This window comes from Pelecanus crispus, chromosome W (assembly GCF_030463565.1).
Source record: "Pelecanus crispus isolate bPelCri1 chromosome W, bPelCri1.pri, whole genome shotgun sequence".
Taxonomy (NCBI): domain Eukaryota; kingdom Metazoa; phylum Chordata; class Aves; order Pelecaniformes; family Pelecanidae; genus Pelecanus; species Pelecanus crispus.
Genome location: NC_134675.1, coordinates 21,654,387 through 21,674,889, shown reverse-complemented (window position 1 = coordinate 21,674,889; position 20,503 = coordinate 21,654,387). Strand labels below are relative to the sequence as shown.

The 20,503-nt window shown below is 46.9% G+C and overlaps 1 protein-coding gene across 1 annotated transcript; it reads left to right on the top strand.

The window, feature by feature from the left end:
• Positions 1-301: 301 nt before the first annotated feature.
• Positions 302-14,605, top strand: LOC142596496 (ubiquitin-conjugating enzyme E2 R2-like). The gene is made up of 4 exons (XM_075725623.1): positions 302-325; positions 5,605-5,702; positions 12,713-12,847; positions 14,303-14,605. The coding sequence occupies exons 1-4, from the start codon at positions 302-304 to the stop codon at positions 14,520-14,522; spliced, it is 477 nt and encodes a 158-aa protein (XP_075581738.1). The 3' UTR covers positions 14,523-14,605.
• The last annotated feature ends 5,898 nt before the right edge of the window (positions 14,606-20,503 follow it).

The window sequence follows — 20,503 nt, the reverse complement described above, 5'->3', positions numbered from 1 at the left end:
TTTCTGAGCATTGCCAGCCCAGGTAAGGCCTGGTGTTTAGGTTTTTCTTGTTCAGTTAGTGTTTTGCTCATAAGAAATTGTGTAGAGCTATACTGTGGGCCCGTATGGGCACTGATACATCAAATGAACTATTTGATGGACTTAATAGAAATTTGTTTTTTCCAGGTTTTCACTGTAATGGTTGTTTGTATAATCTCTGTGTTCTGTTTCATAACTAAAATATTTTGCTTTTTTCCAGGCTCACATTAAATTTCCTATTGACTATCCATATTCACCACCTACTTTCAGATTCCTGACCAAAATGTGGCACCCCAACATTTATGAGGTAAGGTGTTTTTTAAACTAATTAATTTTTTTTTTCTCAGGCATGTGAGAAGGTTTTCTATGTCCTTAAACTTCTGGAAATATTGAAGGTACTAAATGTCTCTAGCCATAACTAAAGTGGTTAGTTGTTTGTGTTTAAATGTCAGCTTCATGGTTGCAGAGTAAAATCTAAATGTAGGAAATGCTGTTCCTGTAGGCAGGGATGGAGCCTTTTGCATACCTGCAAGTGCAGCAGGCAGCCCCAGCCAAAGCACCGTGCCATGAGCGTTGGCAATTTTAGGGGATTCTTGGATCAAGGCTGGTGTATAGGGTCTTGCCCTACTGTGATACTTAGGCAACTAGTATTTTTAGCAAGCTTTAACGCGTGCTGCAAAAAAAAGAACATGGTGCAGATCAGATGAACTAATATCGTGACCGGCAACTGTTAAGACTCCTTAATACACTCTGGTTAATCTGTTGTTATCTCAAACCCTTCGGGCCCCACGTTGGGCGCCAAAAAGGACTGTCGTGGTTTAGCCCCAGCCAGCAACTAAGCACCACACAGCCGCTCGCTCACTCCCCCTACCCCGATGGGATGGGGGAGAGAATTGGAGGAGTAAGAGTGAGAAACACTCCTGGGTTGAGATAAGAACAGTTTAATAATTGAAATAAAGTAAAATAGTAATGCTAATAGTAACAGTATAATAATAATAATATACAAAGCAAGTGATGCACAATGCAATTGCTCACCACCCGCTGATCGATACCCAGGCAGTTCCCGAGCAGCAATCGCTGCTCCCTGGCCAACCCCCCCCAGTTTATATACTGAGCATGACGTCATATGGTATGGAATAGCCCTTTGGTCAGTTTGGATCAACTATTCTGGCTGTGCCCCCTCCCAGTTTCTTGTGCGCCTGGCAGAGCATGGGAAGCTGAAAAAGTCCTTGACTAGCATAAGCAGTACTCAGCAACAACTAAAAACATCAGCATGTTATCAACATTCTTCTCCTACTAAATCCAAAACACAGCACTATGCCTGCTGCTAGGAAGAAAATTAACTCTATCCCAGCCAAAACCAGGACAGTACACCTTTCAAGTACATTTTTTAGTATATCCTACAAAATTGTGTGATAAGGCAAGAAATAGTGGGAAACAGTCTTCAGCAGCAGTCAGCCTATGATGAAGGCATTTGGACTTGGGGTGCTCTGACTGCAGAAAGAACTGGAGCTGGAGTCCAGCTTCAGGAGTCGTCATGCACAGCCTGGTCACCCTGGGACCAGAGTGAACAGATACCTTTGGGCTTAATGTCTGCTAGCCAATTTGAAGTGGCCCTTAGTTCAGTGCATGTATGGGTCATGTTCAGAGTGTAACACTGGGCTATCAAGTCCATGATTGGATCATGGTACAACTACATAGCAGATCCAGAAGGGGAATGATTTTATATAAATGCTTTTTAGAAAGCAGTACTCCCTGGCTTGAAAGCATTGTCTTCATGATGCTGAGCACAGGCTGCTTAGAGATTTAAGGTAAAGTCATCATGGACCAAAGCACTGGGGGAAGTGCTGCAATGAGGATATGTCTGGTGCATCTCAGCATGGCTTGGTGCTCTGCTGATGGACTAGCTCAGGGGCTGGCAGTGGCCCAGCTATGTTAATATGGCAATGCTCAGGCTAACCTCTGCTGTTGCTGGGCTATAGCATATGTTGCCCTGCATCTGGTGTGAATGGACTGTGTTGTGTTTCTTGCTGGGCTTTCATCTATCAAGTGACCTTTAAGGTTTATCCTGGAGCCTGGTTGAGTTGAGCTGTTGTTTTAGAGCTCATGGAAGCAGCAGCTTGAGACAGAGTTTAATAGTGCTGCTGCAAAGACTGTGAGAAGCAGCATTTAATTTCATACAATTGGTTCAAAATTACCAAATTTCATAGAGCTGTATTTGAAAGTTGAAGGCCTGTTTTGGCTCAAAACTTGACTTAACTTTTGGATATCTTAGCTATGTGTCAGCCTGCTAGGACTACTGGTTGAATAGTTTATGAGGAGCTAAAGGCCTTTCAAAAATGTTCCTGTTGGTGCAGCTCTGTCACCTTATCACAGGTCTTCCTATGAGAAGGCTTCCTTTGGGTCCACTTCAAAACAGGAATGTCACTTCTCTTCCTTGCTGCAAACAAACAATGGCTTCAGTTGATGCCTTGGGCTTGGAAGGCCCTTTTCTAACAAGTTGCTGCTGCTAAATGCCCAGCCTGAATGAGCATGCTTCAAATGTCATGGTGAAAACAGCACTGATGGCTTAGTAATAAATGGCCAAAAGCCAGTGCAAAACAGGATAGTAATCAGCTTTAATTACTGGATGCTTGGGAGGATTGCCCTAAGCCCAGGGACATCCTGAAATCAGTCATCTGACAGTATTCTGACTTGAGTTTTAGACTTGGCACTGAATCTGGCATGTAGCCAAGGATGATTCTCTTTAAGTCTCTATTTCAGTTACATGGGAGTTTGATCTATAAATAAAGACAACTTTGAGACCTGCAGATCCATACTGCAGATGTTGATTCTGAATCCAGAAATTCTCATGCAGGAGGTGAGTGGGAAATGGTTACCAGAACAGTATGTACAAAATGAGTCTTGGAAAGGATCTCTCCCAGTCCTGGTAGGAAAGATGAAAAATTGGCTCTAGAAACAACTGAAGGCAGGAGGAGAAACTAACCCAAAACTTGATGGGTGTATTTTGAGGTTGCTTTTCAAATACTCCAGCTCTCAGCTTTGTACTTTGTGTTTGTAGCAGTATTTGTTGGAGCTGAGGGAATCTGAAGCAGCTTGTAGGCTGTTTTGGAAACAACATTTAAGCAATGAAGATGAGGCACTGGGATTAACTCCAAATGAAACTGAGAATAAATCAGCAAAGGGTTTGAGGTTTTGTCAGGAGGAGGGGGGGTAAAAAAAAAAACAAAAACACCTTTCAGTTTAAGGAAGATGAAAGAAAGTAGCAGTTTACAGAATCTGCTGGTGGGACCAGATGGAGAGGTTGGGGCTGACGTTGCAGTTCTGAGCAATGAGACTTGAGTAACTTGTGTGTTTTCCCCATCTCCAGTTTACTTGGGTCATCTAGTTGAATTTTGGTAAAACTGCATTCAAGACTTGTTTTTTATTTTTATGACAAGTTCTCAGTCTTAATAGAAGTATGGGCTATTTCCCATTGGCAGATGAATATCCCATCCCTATAAACAGGATGTTTATATCTTTCAAAAATGTACGTAGGGAAAGGCTCTCCCATTGACTACACTGATCCCTAAAACCTTGTGCTAATCTCATCAGGCCCCATGACACCTTTACCCCTTCCAGACTCTGTAATGCAGTGCTGCTCTGCTTGAATTCCCAAACATGTAACATTGATTGTTGCAAGAGGAGAAACTTCTCACATTCTTGCTTCCCTCTATATTTTCATACTGCCAAATACCTACTTGTCCACATGCTGCTTACCTGATCCCATGAGGAACTTCCCCTGAGTGCAGTGATGGCTTCTCCTGGCCACCAGCACTGCATTCTCCCAGGAGATGGTTAAAGGAGATACTGGGTAAACTCATGGAAATTATGAATAAAACTGGAATAGACTGTGAACATAATCTAACATTAGTAAGGTTAACTTCACCTTAAAATTATATTAAAAAACATTTTCTAGATTGCACAAGCCTGTTGGAGTCCTAAAAAGGAAACTGCCTTGTTATGGCAAACTGTTCCAGCAACATAAGTGGGTGCTTGGGTATTCAGCAGCTCCAGGTGCTACATTGCTGTTTTTTTGTTGTGTTCTTGACAAAAAAAGCTCCTTCAAAATGATGAGGGCTTGCTAAATTAGCATACCTGGCAGGGTTAGTGAGCAGCTGAAATCTGGATACTGATCACAAGCCTCCAATGTTGAAGTACAATCTCATTTGGCTATAAAACAAATGTCATTGTTAATCAAGGAGAGTTGAAATGTTTGGGAGGCCTTTCAGGTGAGCTGTTGCTATCTGTAGCTGTGATCGCTGGCTCAGGCTCAAAGGCACAGATGCTGTTGCTGTGAGCAGTGCTACTTTGTGCTTTGGCTCCTGTGCATTGAGCAGTGTTGGAGGGTCCTCAGGATGTAGCTGAGACCAGGTGTGTGGGGAACTGGCAGCCTGTGGTCTTGAACAGAACTGATCTGCAGCTTCTCTCTTGTTCCTATCATCAACCTGTACCTTGGATCGGATCAGGGTGACAAGAGACAGTGTGAGTGCTGCCTGTCAGCTGAGGCAGTGCCACCTGAAAGTGTGGGGCTGCCTCTGGCAACTTCTAAGTCATCCCAGCAGCTGGCTGCAAGAGGCAGCAAGCCAGCAGGGCCTGGAGAGGCCAACATATGCTGGCCAGCCTCAGGCCCCATCTGCACCTTCACCCCATCCTGCAGTAAGGCATTGGGACCCCATGAGCCTCTGGAGTTAACCTCAGTGGAGAATATCAGCTGTGGTGAATACTGCTACAGCACTCCTACAAAGTAATTGTGTCAGAGTGCTGTTGCTGATGGAGAATTGGTTTTACAGGCTTCTTAAAGTGTTTATAAATGGTAGGCATTATGGAGCTTTAAATCTATATTCAGGCTATAACACTGAGTAGAACACAGACTGAGGATTACGTGGCTGTATGGTTTCCATATGCTGCCAAAATATTTTTCCTTTTGCATACTGGAAGGGATTTTCAGTGAAACCTTCAGAGAGCATCTCCTGCTTTTTCACCTGATATTTCAAACAGCTGTGTCCTAGGGGAGCAGTGTAAGCCTGCCCTGCACCATCTGTTCAACCTCCTTGTGTCCCAGGAGAAGCATTGTTTTGATACCTGAGCTAGTAGAGTGCTAAACCCTTCAATTCAAAAATTCCTGTAGCTAACTCAGCTACCACTGGGAACAAAATTTTTTAACCCTACTTTGGGTCTCCTGTGACTAAAGCTCATTTCTGTCACTGTGACAATACTTGCTATCTGGAAACCAATTTAGTTTTATATGACTTGACTTCTATTTTTGCTTGCTCTGCTATATTCTTTAAACCTCTTGACTTGAGATTGTTTTGTACCAATTTGCAGACTAATCCTGTTTAGCAAGGCAGACTTTTGAACATATAAATATAGTAGACCAGGAAGAATTGAGAAATGCTTCCAGTTCTTGCATGTATTTTTACTGGCACTTGGGGCATCTGTATCAACAAGGTTAAACTGCTCAGAACATAGCCAGAGTGTTGGAGTTGAGTCATCAGACCTCTGCCTCAAGCCAGGCTATTCTCAACTTTTGCTTCTGTCTTGCAGAATGGAGATGTATGTATTTCAATTCTTCACCCACCTGTAGATGACCCACAAAGTGGAGAGCTGCCATCCGAGAGGTGGAACCCTACCCAAAATGTCAGGTAACAGTGTGAATCCGTGATGTACAGTGGTGACCTCAAAGGTCTGTTGTGTCTCTCCAAGACCAAGGCCTGTGTTGGGAAAAGTTTGGAAGGGAATTTAAGACTTTGGGGGCTTTGGGTCTTGAATTGGGTGGGAACCAGACTTATCAAGCTGTCTGAAGTGCCGTGTGTCCTGATGCTGGGCTAACAATGTGGAAACTTGTCCTGTTCACAGGGTTTCATGCTCTTAAAGCAAATTATCTCAAATGCTCTAGCCTTTCCTAGTCCCTGTTATCCTACACTTAGGTTTTTCAAACTCCTCCAAGATACCACTAGTGGAAAAGAACATTTTTGAGTATTTGGGCCCAGAAGGAGTAAATTTGTGCATAATCCTACCTACTGTTTGCCTTCTAGTTTTGTCTGTCTCCTGTTCTGCAGCATGGTATCTTGAGCAGTTAGCCAGGTAGTTTTCTTCCTGCCAAAAAACTGAAGGATCACTAAGTACCAGAGGCATTCAAGGTTAACCTGTCTATTTTTTTGAAACACCAGCTGAATTTCATTCTCATTACAAGACACTGCCAATAAAGAACTGATAAAACTCATATCAAGTAGCAGCTCACTGACCTGTGCAGCTGGAGTAGTAAGTGACATAGTGGAAAAACCCTGAAGTAAGGTACTTCCTGTTCTAACTTTTTAATCTGATTTACTATCCAAATAAGGTTAAAATAATTGCCTCTAGATTTTTAGTTTATCATATGAGAATTATGCTTGCTTTCAGAGTGATTTATTAGATGTTGGTTCCCCAACTTTGAAATCTGTTATTGGTAAATCCAGCTAGGGATCTCGTACACCTGAGGGAGTGCAGTGATTTGAAAAAGGTTGTCTGATAGTTTGACTCAGCTTTCATCTAACTTGGTTTCATGAAATTAATTTGAAAAGAACCTTTGTCAAAGCAAAGATCTAGCAAGGGGGTTTTATTGGATTCTTGACCCTTTGAATAGGATTGTAACATATATACTCTGCGAAGTGCTGAACTAGAGCTAACGTGGCAGGAGACTAGGAATTGTAGCAGTCAGCAAACTATAACAACTGATGTTCCTCCTGGAGCATGCTACTTCACACAGCTAAGACACGCCATTTCTCTTGAGCCTTTTTAACCTTGAAGTCATGAAGGGTTGGGAATCTGACCTCCAGAGCTTGAGGTAAATGTTATCCAATCCATCTGTACCAAGTACAAGTGATTATGAAGCAACCTCTCAAAGTTCTAGTTCAGATTTTTAAAAAATGAAAAAAGCTTAAATACTATTAAGGTACGTATTGCTAAGCTATGGTCACCTGCCCCTCTGCTCACATGGCTATTAAACTTTTTTCATACATCTGATATGGTTAGGACTAGGTGACAAGCTTCAACTCATAGTTAGGAAACAGCTTTGGGCATTAATTATTGCACACACATTTTGAGTATTTTATTATATACAACCCTAAAGATTGACATGAAACTTCTCATGGTGCTAGTTCTCTGATTTCTGCTCTTCCTTACCATGGTGCAGTTTTTGGTGCTTATTCTCTTGGAATGTGTTGGGCTTAAGGGTGACATTTGGGGAAAAAACATTCCTCAGCTGTATCAGCAAGCAGAAATAAAACTTGTCCTTAACTCTTAGCCTGCTGCCAGCATCACCTGTTGGGCTAAGCGCCAATAGAAACATGTCCTTCTGGGGTCCCATCTGGCTTTGCAAGGCTCCAGAGTGTCAGACAAGAGGCAGCAGGGCTGAAGGTGTGGGAGGGGAAGCATGCTTGTTGTAATGAGCTGCATGCTGTAACCTAGGGCTTCTCGTCAGCTGCTGAATTGTATATCCTGCTGAGTATTGACTGTTTGCTACAGATGACTGTGGTTGAAGTGTCTGGAGGGGGGGAATGTCATTCTTCAACTTTGAGAGCACCTGTGTTTCTACCTCTAACAGTGTCAAGCATGCTCATTAAGTTTTTTTTTTTAAACACAGTCAATATGGACTTTCCCATCACTCAGAGCTAGATGAGACATAAGTAAATACGGTAAACGTCCAGCAAGATGTGAAAGAATGCAGCTGTGATCTGTGTGGCAGAGAATACTGCTTTTCTTGTGTCCCATAAAGCCAAGGAAGTGGTGGCAGGGCTTAGGGGTTGAGGCTCTTTGATCATTTTAGTTGCCCTTCTCCATATCTCCCCTGGCTTCACTCTGTCCTTTGAGGTGCACAGGCCAGAACTGAGCACAAATTCAAGATGTTGGTATATCTGTATCTTGTGAAGATAGGTGATGCCCTGTCTTACTATTGCTTTGTTTCCTGAGGATGTCCATTTTTGTTGGCTTTTTTGGCTGCTTTATTGCATTGAGCTGGTTGCAGGAACTGTCCAGATCTGTACATTACTGTCAGTACAGCCTAAGACAAAACATCTTACTTTGTACTGGAGAATAAAAATGTGCTAGGACAAATCTATATGTACCTCTGAAGGTGGCTCTGAAAAGCTACAGTGTAGATAGTAGCTGGAACAAAAGAAAAAAAAAAGATCCTTTTCAACAAGGTATATGACAAGATGTGCTGGTTAGGAGCCCCAGCCACTCTACATAATGTCTGTTTTGGTTTAGATTAAATTCATCCATGTCTGAGCCTTCTGATATGTGGAGAGAAAAAGGCACTTAACAGGTCTGATTCCTTGAGCCTCTACTGGCTTCTCTCCTCTGCTGATAAAGGGATGTAGAGGGACTCACACTGAAGACAACAGCATCATAAACACTTAAAGTGGCATGGCAGCTGATGAGCACACTGTTCCCCAGAATGGGGTGGGGGGATGTAAGAAAGCAGAAGGCGGGCTTGAAATCCCCACTCTTCATGCAAACAACTTGCATGAAACAACATGCTAGAACAACCTCACCTGAGGGAGAAACAGATCCATGACGGTACTGGAGAGGGTCATAGAATCATAGAATGCTTTGGGTTGGAAGGGACCTTTAGAGGTCATCTAGCCCAACCCCCCTGCAGTGAGCAGGGACAGCTTTAACCAGAGCAGGGTGCTCAGAGCCCCGTCCAACCTGGCCTGGGATGTTGCCAGGGATGGGGCCTCCACTACCTCTCTGGGCAACCTGTTCCAGTGCTTCACCACCCTCATTGTAAAAACTTTCTTTCTTATGTCTAGTCTAAATCTATTCTTCTTTAGTTTAAATCTATTATTCCTTGTCCTGTCACAACAGGCCTTGCTAAAAAGATTGCCCCCATCCTTCCTATAGGCCCCCTTTAAGTACTGGAAGGTCACAATAAGGTTTCCTCACAGCCTTCTCTTCTCCAGGCCAAACAACCCCAACTCCCTCAGCCTGTCCTCGTAGGAGAGGTGCTCCAGCCCTCGGATCATTTTTGTGGCCCTCCTCTGGACCCGCTCCAGCAGGTCCATGTCCTTCTTGTGCTGAGGGCTCCAGGGCCGGACGCAGTACTCCAGATGAGGTCTCACCAGAGCAGAGAGGCAGAATCACCTCCCTCGACCTGCTGACCACGCTTCTTTTGATGCAGCCCAGGATTCGGTTGGCCTTCTGGGCTGCAAGTGCACATTGTTGGCTCATGTCCAGCTTTTCATCTACCAGTACCCCCAAGTCCTTCTCCGCAGGGCTGCTCTCAATCCATTCATCCCCCAGCCTGTATTGATACCGGGGGTTGCCCCATCCCAGGTGCAGGACCTTGCATTTGGCCTTGTTGAACCTCATGAGGTTCACACAGGCCCACCTCTACAGCTTGTCCAGGGCCCTTTGGATGACATCTCATCCTTCTGGTGTGTCAGCTGCACCACTCAGCTTGGTGTCGTCTGCAAACTTGCTGAGGGTGCACTCGATCCCACTGTCTATGTCATTGATGAAGATGTTAAATAGCACCAGTCCCAGTATAGACCCCTGAGGGACTCCACTTGTCACTGGTCTCCATGTGGACATTGAGCCATTGGCCACGACCCTCTGGATGCGACCATCCAGCCAATTCCTTATCCACCGAACAGTCCACCCATCAAACCCATATCTCCCCAATTTAGAGAGAAGGATGTTGTGGGGGACTGTGTCGAACACATTACAGAAGTCCAAATAGATGACATCCATTGCTTTTCCCTTGTCCACTGATGCAGTCACTCCTTCATAGAAAGCCACTAGGTTGGTCAGGCAGGACTTGCCCTTGGTGAATCCGTGCTGGCTGTCTCGAATCACCTCCCTGTCCTCCATGTGCTTGAGCATATCTTCTAGGAGGATCTGTTCCATGATCTTCCCAGGCACAGAGGTGAGGCTTGACAGGTCGGTAGTTCGCAGGGTCCTCCTTTCTTCCCTTTTTAAAAATGGGCACAACATTCCCCTTCTTCCAGTCCCCAGGGACTTCACCTGACTGCCATGACTTTTCAAATATCATGGAGAGTGGCTTGGCAACTACATCAGCCAATTCCCTCAGGACTCTGGGGTGCATCTCATCTGGTCCCATAGACTTATGTACATTGAGGTTCTTCAGGTGGTCTCGAACCTGATCTTCCCTTACAGTGGGAGGGGCTTTACCCCCTGGTCCCCATCTTTTGGTCCACTGATTTTGGAGGGGTGAGGAGAGAGGTTGCCAGTGAAGACCGAGGCAAAGAAGTTGTTGAGTACCTCAGCCTTCTCCTCGTCTGTTGATACAAGTTCGCCGTTCTTGTTCATCAGAGGGGGTACGCTTTCTTTAACCTTCCTTTTCTGGTTGACATACCTGTAGAAGCCCTTCTTGTTATTCTTTACGTCCCTTGCCAAATTCAGCTCCATCCTCGCCTTGGCCTTCCTGACCCCCTCCCTACACAACTGGGCAGCTTCCCTGTACTCTTCCCAGGACACCTGTCCCTGCTTCCACTGCCTGTGCAGTTCCCTCTTGCTCTTTAGTTTGACCAGCAGGTCTCGACTCAGCCATGCTGGTCTCTTCCCTTCCTTGCCTGATTTCTTACACTTGGGGACTGAGAGCTCTTGTGCTCTATGGAAGGTGTCCTTAAAGATCTGCCAACTCTGTTCCATTCCCCTGTCCCTGAGGACCGTTTCCCAGGGGGTCCTTCTGACTAACTCCTTGAAGAGCTGGAAGTTTGCTTTTCCTGACTGCACTCCTCGCTTTTCCCATGTCCCTCAGGAGCGTGAACTCCACCAACGCGTGATCACTGCAGCCCAAGCTGCCTCCATTCTTGACATCACCGATGAGCTCACTTGTATTGGTGACCATCAGATCCAGTATTGCATCCCCTCGGGTAGGGGTGTCTGTTACCTGGCTTAGGAAGTTATCCTCAATGCATTCTAGAGTCAGTCTGTATCCAGTCTGGTGCAGTTCATATTTGATGCTGAAGATGTTTAATGACGTGTGACTGAAAACTTTTTTGTGGTTTTGGTTCTGTCAGATCCCATGTGCTGGGATCCCTTCCTGTTACCATACCTTGTTCACCTTGCTTACCCACAGCAGCAGGGTTTGAGTCAGAGGAGACTGTCCAGCTCTTAAGGTATCAGCAGTGATGGAGCTGATCTAATGTGCTTTTCAGGAATGAAGAGTGCAGAGAGCCTCACCTCTAATAGACAGTTGCCTTGGTGTATTTAAGTAGCTTTGCAGTGACTTTGGAGTCTGGGGCACTGTGGTGCAAACTGGCTTCTCCTCACTTTGTTGATGGAAGTGTGAGCAGATGCTAAATCCAGACGTGAATTCTTGTCCTCAGCCTTCCCTAGACTTTGCTCACCAGTAAAACTGCTGCAATGATGCTGGAGCTGACATGCTGGCTATACAGCCTGTTTGCTGAGAACCAAAGGCTTTTAAATGAATTCTTGAGATGAAGTAGAAGATGGTGTCTCTTCTGCCCATCATTCCAGTCTGACCAGACAGTTTTTTCCAGAGCTGCTGTTCTTTTTCCTACTGAATTATATCATTTGGAAAGTAAATTGTATAAGACTCCTGATAGCTGTGCTGAACAGTCTGGCTGGACACAAGTGTTTAGTTTCATAAACCTTTCAAGAAACTTGGCATCCAAATGACTAAGCACTTCCTGGAATTGTATCCCAGATATGTGATCTGGTAATGTGCTCAGTGCATGCTGCTCTGAATGTGCCCCTAAATCAATGCAAGTACAGTTGGGGCTGTAGTCTCCTTTATTAAAGTTCTGCAAAGCAGTTGCGATGTACTGCTGTATTTCAAGACTTATTCCTTGTCTCTTGTTCTTCCCTTCCATTTAAATAATTGTAGGAAGTGCAGTAGAAGGATCTGGGTGAGGGAGGTGGTGTTTGCCCCTGGTAAATGCCAGCAGAGCAGGGCAGGCAGCAGCTCTGTGCTGCTGCTAGAAATCCAGGAAGGCTGGCTGTCTGCTGGGGGTTATGTGAGTGGCTCATGCTGGATTTGCTGAGTACTAGCAGCCAAATCCTGCTGGGCCCTTGGCCGCTTGCCTGGGTATTGAAAAACATCTGCGCTGTCTTCCCCTTGCTGTACTTGAATGCTGCTACAGCAGCCTTAGTGACACATGGGCTGAGGAGGGGAGAGACCCAGCCACAGCTCCAATCTCTTAATATGCTGTGGGACAGGGAAGGCAGTGCAGCCTCATCTGATGGCCTTGGGTTGTAGTGGTCCTCCCTACACAGGGTAGGTAAAGAGCCTGGCTTTCTGCTGGGAGGCCGAATGTCATGAGGAACAGGCTCACTACGCAGGTTTCCAACCCTGCACCATCCATGGGTGGTGTGGACAAGCTGAATTCTGGTCTAATGCAAGCTTTGCCTGATGCTCCATCACAAGCACATGCACAGATGTGATAGTCTTTCAGATTAGGTCCTTGAGGTTTGTATTGTGTCACCTTCCTATGCTGATGGCCAGGGTCTGAAGTTCATAAATATCTGCTCTCACTTCAACTATTATCCTTAGCTATCCTTAGTTATCCTTAATTTAGGTTTTGGCTTTAAACAAGTTTCTGATGCATCACCTAAAGAAGGCGTTGGCATCCAGAATCCATGAATGCGTTAGCTCTGACTCTGCTGTTGTGGTTACCTTTTTCAGGACTATCTTACTGAGTGTAATCTCTTTGCTTAATGAGCCCAACACATTCTCTCCTGCCAATGTGGATGCATCAGTCATGTTCAGGAAATGGAGGGACAGTAAAGGAAAAGACAAGGAGTATGCTGAAATCATAAGGTAAGCTTTGCCATGTGTGATGCTGTGCTCCCGGCCTCCTGCTTTGAATCCTATGAAACAGGTTGCTTGCAGAATTTGCTGAAACCAGCTTCTTGCTGTGGTTGCTCCTCTGGAAATGAATTTTACAGTCTTATTCCAAATCCATGTTTCTGGTCCCTCTAGGACTTTCAGCACACAGAAGTGGTGCAAACTTCTGGAGCAGGAGGACCAGGCTGATCTGTCTTTGAATTGTTCTTTTTCAGACTAATCTGGCATGATGCTCTGTAAAACCTATTGGCTGCTAGTAAATCCCAGTCAAAGTCCCTGCTTGCCTTTGAGCCCTGCCTGCATTGCTTGGGATGTGATTCAAACTGACTGGATCCTACTAATTCTGTGCTTAATGCACTCATGAATCATAATCTTGTCCCTCCAATTCAATGGAATATCTGTAGGATTTGGCAAGTGCTTGCAAAGCTGGGTTTGATTAGCTGGAAGCACTTGTTTGGTCTTGACTGTCCTTTGCTGAGAAGTTCATGGTTTATCAGGTGCTGTAGGGAGATGATGTAAACTTGAGCCAGGGTTGCTGTGGAGTGGCAGATTGGCAGCCTATACTGCAGCGGGACCACCATCATGCTTGCGTGGGGCAAGACCACATCTGCATTGACTCTGCTAGCTGGGTGTGCAGGGTATACCCCTGGTTGGAGCTACGCAGGGCAGGCAGTCGCTGGCCTGAGCAGTGCGAAGAGCCTTGCTGGGAGGTTATCTTAGTCCCCTCCAGCTCCATTGGCTTCAGTGGAGCTGGATGTACTCATAAACAGAGCAAGCAGGTGGGGGTGAGGGGACAGGCTGCCATCTGCTCCTCTCCCTGCTGGGAGGCAGCACGGACCAGCAACAGTTCACAGGCTGAGTGCTGCCAGGAGGCAGCAGCCAGAGCCTGTCCGGGGGTGATGGGAAACACTGGTCTCCTGCCAGCTCCAGGCAGCGCCGGGGTTACGGCTGCATCTTGGGGTGCAGCCATGTGCTCAGACTGCTCTTACCCTCCAGTGAGAGTTCAGAGCTGCCAAATGCTTGTGGAAATTGCAGTTTTGAGCATGCTGGGGTAATCAGTGGTGGAGGGTGGCTGTGGATGGCATCTCTGAACCCACCTTAAGTCATCTTAGGAAATCCCTGAACATCCCTTCTGTAACAAATGTAGTGAAAGCTCTGGCAGGTCTCTAATGCGGAGTCCTGTAGAATAACTGATTTCATATGTTGCTGAGAGCGTGCATGCTGCAAACAGCCTTGGAGTGCTCCCAAGCCCGGGGCTGCAGGAATTAAATCTGTTTCTGGTGCTGCTTGTGGTGCTTCAGCCAAACATCAGCTCTGGCTCTGAGCTGTCAGAAGGGCTGGGCTGGGGCCGGCCGGGCCGGGGGGAGCTGAGCTGCGCTGCTCACGGCACATGGCCCGGCTCACGCTGCTGTGTCCTCCTCCCTGCAGGAAACAGGTTTTGGCTACCAAAGCCGAGGCAGAGAAGGATGGCGTGAAGGTCCCCACTACGCTGGCAGAGTATTGCATCAAAACTAAAGTGCCTTCCAATGACAACAGTTCAGATTTGCTTTATGACGACTTGTACGATGACGACATTGATGACGAAGACGAGGAGGAGGAGGATGCCGACTGTTACGATGACGATGATTCTGGCAACGAGGAGTCGTGACCTGCTCCCTCTATGCCCCTGTACTGCCCTGCCGACTCAGGCCAGAAGGGAGCAGCGGTAACCTAGCAGCAGTCCAGCAAAAAAGTGTGTGTGTGTGTGGGGGTCAAAAAAACTGTCTCCTGCTGTCTCCTGTTGTATGGATCTGTTTGCTCCTTTTTTACGGACTTCTTAGAGACCCTCCATGGAATGTCTGAATTCTTGCATTCTTAACCCTTTCATCACTGTATTATGATTTCTTTTTAAAAAAGAAACTCCCCTTTTCACTTCTCTACAAAATGCTCACAGTGAAACAGGTTTGCTTGTGTTTAGATTCTTGAATTAAACACGGTCTTGCATTGAGATGTTTAATGTATTTAAAGCTGGAACAAACCCATTGGAAGCTGGGTTTTTGGGAGCTCAAGTGCTGCATTTACTGGGAAGAAAAAAAAAAATCCACACAAAGCAAATTGCCAGGGTTTAGCTGCTCCATTTACAATAATAGCGTGTATACATGCGTTTAGCCTTGTGGTGGTGGCTTTTCCTTTGAGGTGTGGGGCGGAGAGTGTAAAGCTACTGTGTGTTGAGCTTGATGGGATGTCACTGAAAGGTACAGTATTCCTTTTCAGCCTGCTCAAGTTAGGAAATAGCTGGCCCCTGGAGCCCCAGAGGGCACAATCAGCTTTGTCTCTGAAAAAGGCTTGTGATATGAACCCTAAAAAAAACCACTTAACACTTCACGTCTGTACAACTGAGCCCTGGGTTGCTTGCTTTTTTTTTTTTTTTTTTTTTTTTTTTCTCCCCAGACTAGGTTGGGGTTGAAAAAGTTCAGTTTAGCTGTGCTGCTGAGATCTGCTGCCACCTGCCACTCTCCAGAGGGAGGAAAACATGTGCATCCTGCTGCCCAGTGGGCCAGCATTCATCCTGAACTTGTTTTTTGTCAGTGGGAGAGACTGATAGCCTCCTGCCCCAGTGCTTGCTAGCAGCCCTTGCTTTCTGCAGCCCAAATCCAGTGATGGCCTGAGCCTTCTTTCTGTTGCTTATATAGGTCATATGTTGGTAAATGCAGCCCTGATGCAGCTTTGTGGGGCTGGCAGAAGTCAAAGCTGCCTTTGGTGCCTGCCTGGGGTGGCCAGGCTGTCCCTGTGCCCGCAGTGGCTGCTGCAGCTGGGGCGCAGGGCAGAGGGGATGCCTGTGTGCTGGGCTCTCCCCTGCCCGGCTGGCTGGGGCATGGGTGAGTGTGTCCAGCCCCACAGGAGAGGGCACACAGTGCTGTCAGGCTGGAAGAGAAGGCAGGGGCAGGGTTTGACAGGCTATTGAGCAGCATGCTTCAGCTGGCGCACTGAGCGCAGCCTCCTGCATGTTTTTGGGAGCTCTTGGCAGAGCTTAGGGCCCTCCCTCGTGGGCAGGGAGGATCCTGCATGCTTGTCTCTGCAGAACCCTCTTCCTCGGTCCTTCAGCACCCTCACCCTGTTGCAGCGTGCTCTTCTTGTTCGGCTGTGGTGCAGTGGCCTGCGTTCACCTTTCACATGATCCCTTGATCAGCAGCCAGCCCTGCCCTCCTGCGCTGAGCCCTGGCACCTCCGGCAGCAGATCTGAGGTGCTGGCCCTGCTTGGGCGAGACCCTCCATCCCCACAGGTACAGAGAGTTACCCTGATCAGAGCTGTGGGCTTGGGCATTTCTTTATGCCTCCCTTTCGTATATCTCAGGGTTTTCAGTGGTACGTCACCAGCTGTGGTGCTTTGGTGGGAGTAAACTTTGTTCTGCAATCAGCTTGGGGGCTGTGTCTTGGGGCAAGGAGGCTGGATGAGAGTGAGCAAGCTCAGTGTGCTGCCCAGAGGGAGAGGAGGGGAAAGCAGCCCTTGGGGAGGGGAGGAAGGCTGGTGGGGCTCTGTTTGAAGTGAGCAAGGCAGATGTGTTTTCAGAATGGTGCTTGGCTGGGACTTGCTGCAGCAGGGACAGTCCCTGCTCCTCTGCCCCAGGGTGCACTGGTGGTGCATCCCTCTGTCCCCTGTGGAGCAAAGGCAGCCCTGGTGCATGTTACCTGGGGAGGCAGCTGGACCACTCCTGAACTGCTTCAGCTCATCCTTCCAGCAAGGCCTGACTCAGGCCCTGGTGCTTTTTGGAGCTGGCAGTGGGACTCCCCTGCATCTAGTGATAGTGTGGGGCACCCCCCCAGCTTCACTTGCAGCACCAGTGTTGGCAAATGGGCACCTGGCACTCCTGGCTGCAGGACTGGTCTTGGGGTTGCACCAGGACAGGGACACCAACCTCCAACTTTTGGGGGACTCTTACGGAGTGAAGGAGCAGAGTATGGCAATGCTGGCTGTGCTGATGGCTTGGTTTGAAATGATACTGCATCTTTCAGGATTTCCCTTTTGACAGTCTTCACTGTATACTCTCCAGTGACTTGTATTTTCAAGCTTGGTGTTGTAAGATGCTTTATCATGACTCTTCTGTTACCCTTTTTTAAAGATAAAAAGCACCCTATTTTGAGAGCTACTACATTAACCAAATTTCTCTTCCCCACTGTCCTGTGCAGTGTCATTGCTTGTTGACTTGCTGGTTTCCTTTTTTGAGATACAAACTGACCTATTAGGGGTGGGGGTTTGTATGTTGTGTTTGTTTTTTGTGGGGTGGGGTTTTGTTTGTTTGTTTGTTGTGGGTGGTGGGTTTTTTTTTTTTTTGTTTTTTTTTTTTTCCCTTTTTTTGAAACTATTTAAGAAACTGCAGAACAATGTTTACCCAATTTGTGTATTCTGGTGGGTTTTTTCTTAACCTTTTTCTCCTGTCTCAGCCAAGATTAGCACTTACAGTTGCAACTATATGCTCCTTCAACTGCAGTTTTCAACCATTCTGAAACCAGCAGGGTACACGAGTTTACTTAGTAGTTTCCTTAGGTGAAATCTCAGATGTTTTTGTGTGTGTTTTGTTTTGGGTGGGTGTTGGCTTTTGGTTTGGTTTTTTTTTTTTTTTTTTTTTTAAAATTCTCTCTTCAGTATAATTTACCAGAGAGTTAATGGATGCATTTTTGTGTTGTCTTTCCCCTCAGTAGTTATATTTTGCCTTTTCTGCACATCTGTCTACTAATAAAAATGTAAAATGAAAATATCCCTCTACTGCTATGTCCCTGTTAATTGAGCTGGTTTATTTGCATGGGTTATTTAAAGCTTTGAATAACAGCTATTCAAAAATTCAGTGCTGCTGCAGTATCAATGCCTATACATAAACATCTATAAGGTTATTGGAAATTAAAGCTGCTGGTTGACCGCTGCCTGCCTGAACCAAAGACTAAAGAATGAACTGATTCAGAGAAGTACTTTGGCAAAAGGCCATGGGCTTTGCTGTTATAGTCTTCCCAAGTCAGCAAAGGGGAGACTGGGGGGAAGATGGTTCATGGTCTCATATGACTACAACAACAGGGATGCAGGACTTGGGGCAAAGTTGCTACTGCCAGCAGCTGGGGTGCTGCTGGTGGCCAGTTCCATGGTAGTGCAGGAGCCCTGCACTCCTGAAATGGTCAGACAAGGCAGCAGGGGAAGTTGCCTGCTGGGCCAGGGGGCTTTGACATTGGGCAGAAGGCTGGCAGAGGAGGTGAGGTCATCCCTTCAGGTTACTTGCAGGGAATGGGCCATGCAGGGCAAGCCCAAGAGGGGAGTGTGTGGGGGGTGGGTGGTGTGTTGTGTTTGTGGTTGGCTTGTTTTTGGTGGTGGGTGGTGGTGTGGGGTGGTTTTTTTTTTTTGTTTGTTTGTTTGCTCGTTCTTTTGCAGTGCTGTGCTGCTGCAGTCAAGCTAAAATTAGCAGGACACATGTACAGGAGTTGTTTGCAGCACAGCAAGTGCTGAGTCAAATGTGATTGTGGGCTGAGTGCTTTGGCTTCACAGTCATGCTGGAGGAATGGTGATGGTATTTCAGAGCTGCATTCCTAGAGGAGTTGACATAGTGGTGAATGGGAGCAAGAGAGGGATGGTGCTGTCTGGGCCTTCTGCTTGTGCCTCCTGCTTGGCTCCTACAGCACCAGGCTGCTCAGAGCTGCCAGTAGCTTCTTCAGCAGAAGGTGTGGTATCAAAGGCAGGACAAACTCTCCAGCCTGCCCTGCACTTGGTAAACCTGGCTGCCACTTGTGCAGGCATAGGTGTTTTGTGGGGTGGGTGGTGGTGTGGGGTTGTTTGTTTTTTTTTTTTTTTTTTTTGGGTTGGTTTGGTGGTGGTTTTTTTTTTTTTTTTTTTTTTGGGGTGGGGGGGTGGGGTGGGTGTATGGTTTGTTTGGTTTTTGTGGTTCCCCCATCCCCCGATGGCTGAGTGCAGCTGAGCCACCTTGGCTCTACCATCAGACTGTGGAACAGGGTATTAGAGTGGAAACGGCTGCAGAAGGGCCCTGCTGGAACCAACAGCATAGGGAAATGGGAAACAGCCTGTTTAGGCTTGCCTGGAGAGGAGCCTACATGCAGCTGCCTGCGGGCAGGGCCCCAGGGCAGTTGGGAAGGTGCTGGCACTGCCTTGCACTGGGTGGAGGACAACACAGCCCATTACCTCCAGCTGTGGAAGTGCTACCCTTATGTGCCCACAGCCAGGGATGGATGTTGTGGAGCTGGGGACAGCAGAGCAGCCCTGACTGGAGGAGCCCTTGCAAGGGAGTTCTCCCTTGCAGCTGCTCTGCAACAAACATGAGGCTCAGGGGGCTGCTGTGCGCTGGCCCCAACTCTCACATGTTGTTTTTTGCCACTTCCAACTGCTTCTGGACCCTGGCACACAAGCAAGGGCTGACGCACCCCTGCGGGGCAGCAGTGGATTTCTATACACAAGGAACGAAGTGTGTGAAGATGGCTTTGGGGGAGTGTTTTTCAAAGAATAGCTCCTGTGAGGCAGCAGCTCTGACCATGGGTACATGAGGTGCCATTGCTGTAAGCCCTGTGGCCTCAGCTGCTGGTGCAGCCCCTGTACAGGCCTGCTGGTAAGTCCCCAGCCTGCAGAAGCATTTTCGCCCTCTGTGACATTCAGGCCCCAAAGCTGGTGGCAGTGGGACAGCAGCTGCCAAGGGCTTGCAGCAGCTGCTGAATTTTGACCAGTATCAAAACTTGAGCTGGGGCAGAGGAATATGACTTCTTCAAGGCCAACTGAGTCCTACAGGACCTGAGAACTGGTGCTAGTGTGATTCTAAGAAAAGTGGTTCTCATGGTAGAAAAAGGTGGGGTTTTTTTTTTTTTCTCCTTTTTTTTTTCCCCAGCAGCCCCTGCAGACCTAGCTGCTGCTCTTACCCTCCCAGCTCCGCTTTTGTTGCAAAAAACCCCAAAATTGCTCCTGGGGCCTTTGAAAATGCAGACAACCACCAATAATACACTTAGAACTTTATTAGGTGGAAGAAGGGCTAAAAAGAAATGGAACTCCTAAAACATTTACCACACTGGTGCAGGACAAGAAGGACCAGGACTTGCCTCCAGGGGCTTTGTTTTAAAAACAAGTGGGGAAGAGAACAGGTAGCTCTGGCTTTCCTGGGCAGGGTGGCCCAGGGCAAAAAGAAGTACAAGACACAGCTTATACTTTTATTTAAGAAACCGCTACATAGTTTTTACTCTAATGATAGAAAGGAGGTTCCAGGACACACTGAGCCCTCTGAAGTCTCCTGCTAGAGGAACAACAACAACAACAAAGCCCCACCAAACAAGAAAACCCTTTTTTTAATAATAATTATTATTATTAAAAAATTGAAAAATAAAAAGGCAAGGCTTCAGCTCAGGGCCACAGTGACCAAACTGCCCACAAGCAGGAGGGAAGAAGACAAAAAAGTGGAAGGCCCACAAATCTTTTTTTTTTTTTTTCCTTCTCCCCCCCCCCCCCCCCCCCCCCAGTAACAGCTAGAGTGGGGGTTGGGGGCAGAAATCAGACCAACAGAACATCTGAGGTGTTTTGTGGTTTTTTTTTCCTTGGGGGGGGGGGGGGGGGTGGGGTACCAGGCCTCCTTATTTGCCTGAATTTAGAACTGCATTAAATAAGTGGAAGCTCCA

What these genes read in the sequence shown, in the direction of transcription:
- LOC142596496 (XM_075725623.1), top strand. Translation starts at nt 302, where the DNA reads ATGTGGCACCCCAACATTTATGAG. An exon ending in GGCACCCCAACATTTATGAG is followed by an intron (nt 326 to 5,604) that starts GTAAGGTGTTTT and finishes TCTGTCTTGCAG; the next exon opens with AATGGAGATGTATGTATTTC. An exon ending in GAGTATGCTGAAATCATAAG is followed by an intron (nt 12,848 to 14,302) that starts GTAAGCTTTGCC and finishes TCCTCCCTGCAG; the next exon opens with GAAACAGGTTTTGGCTACCA.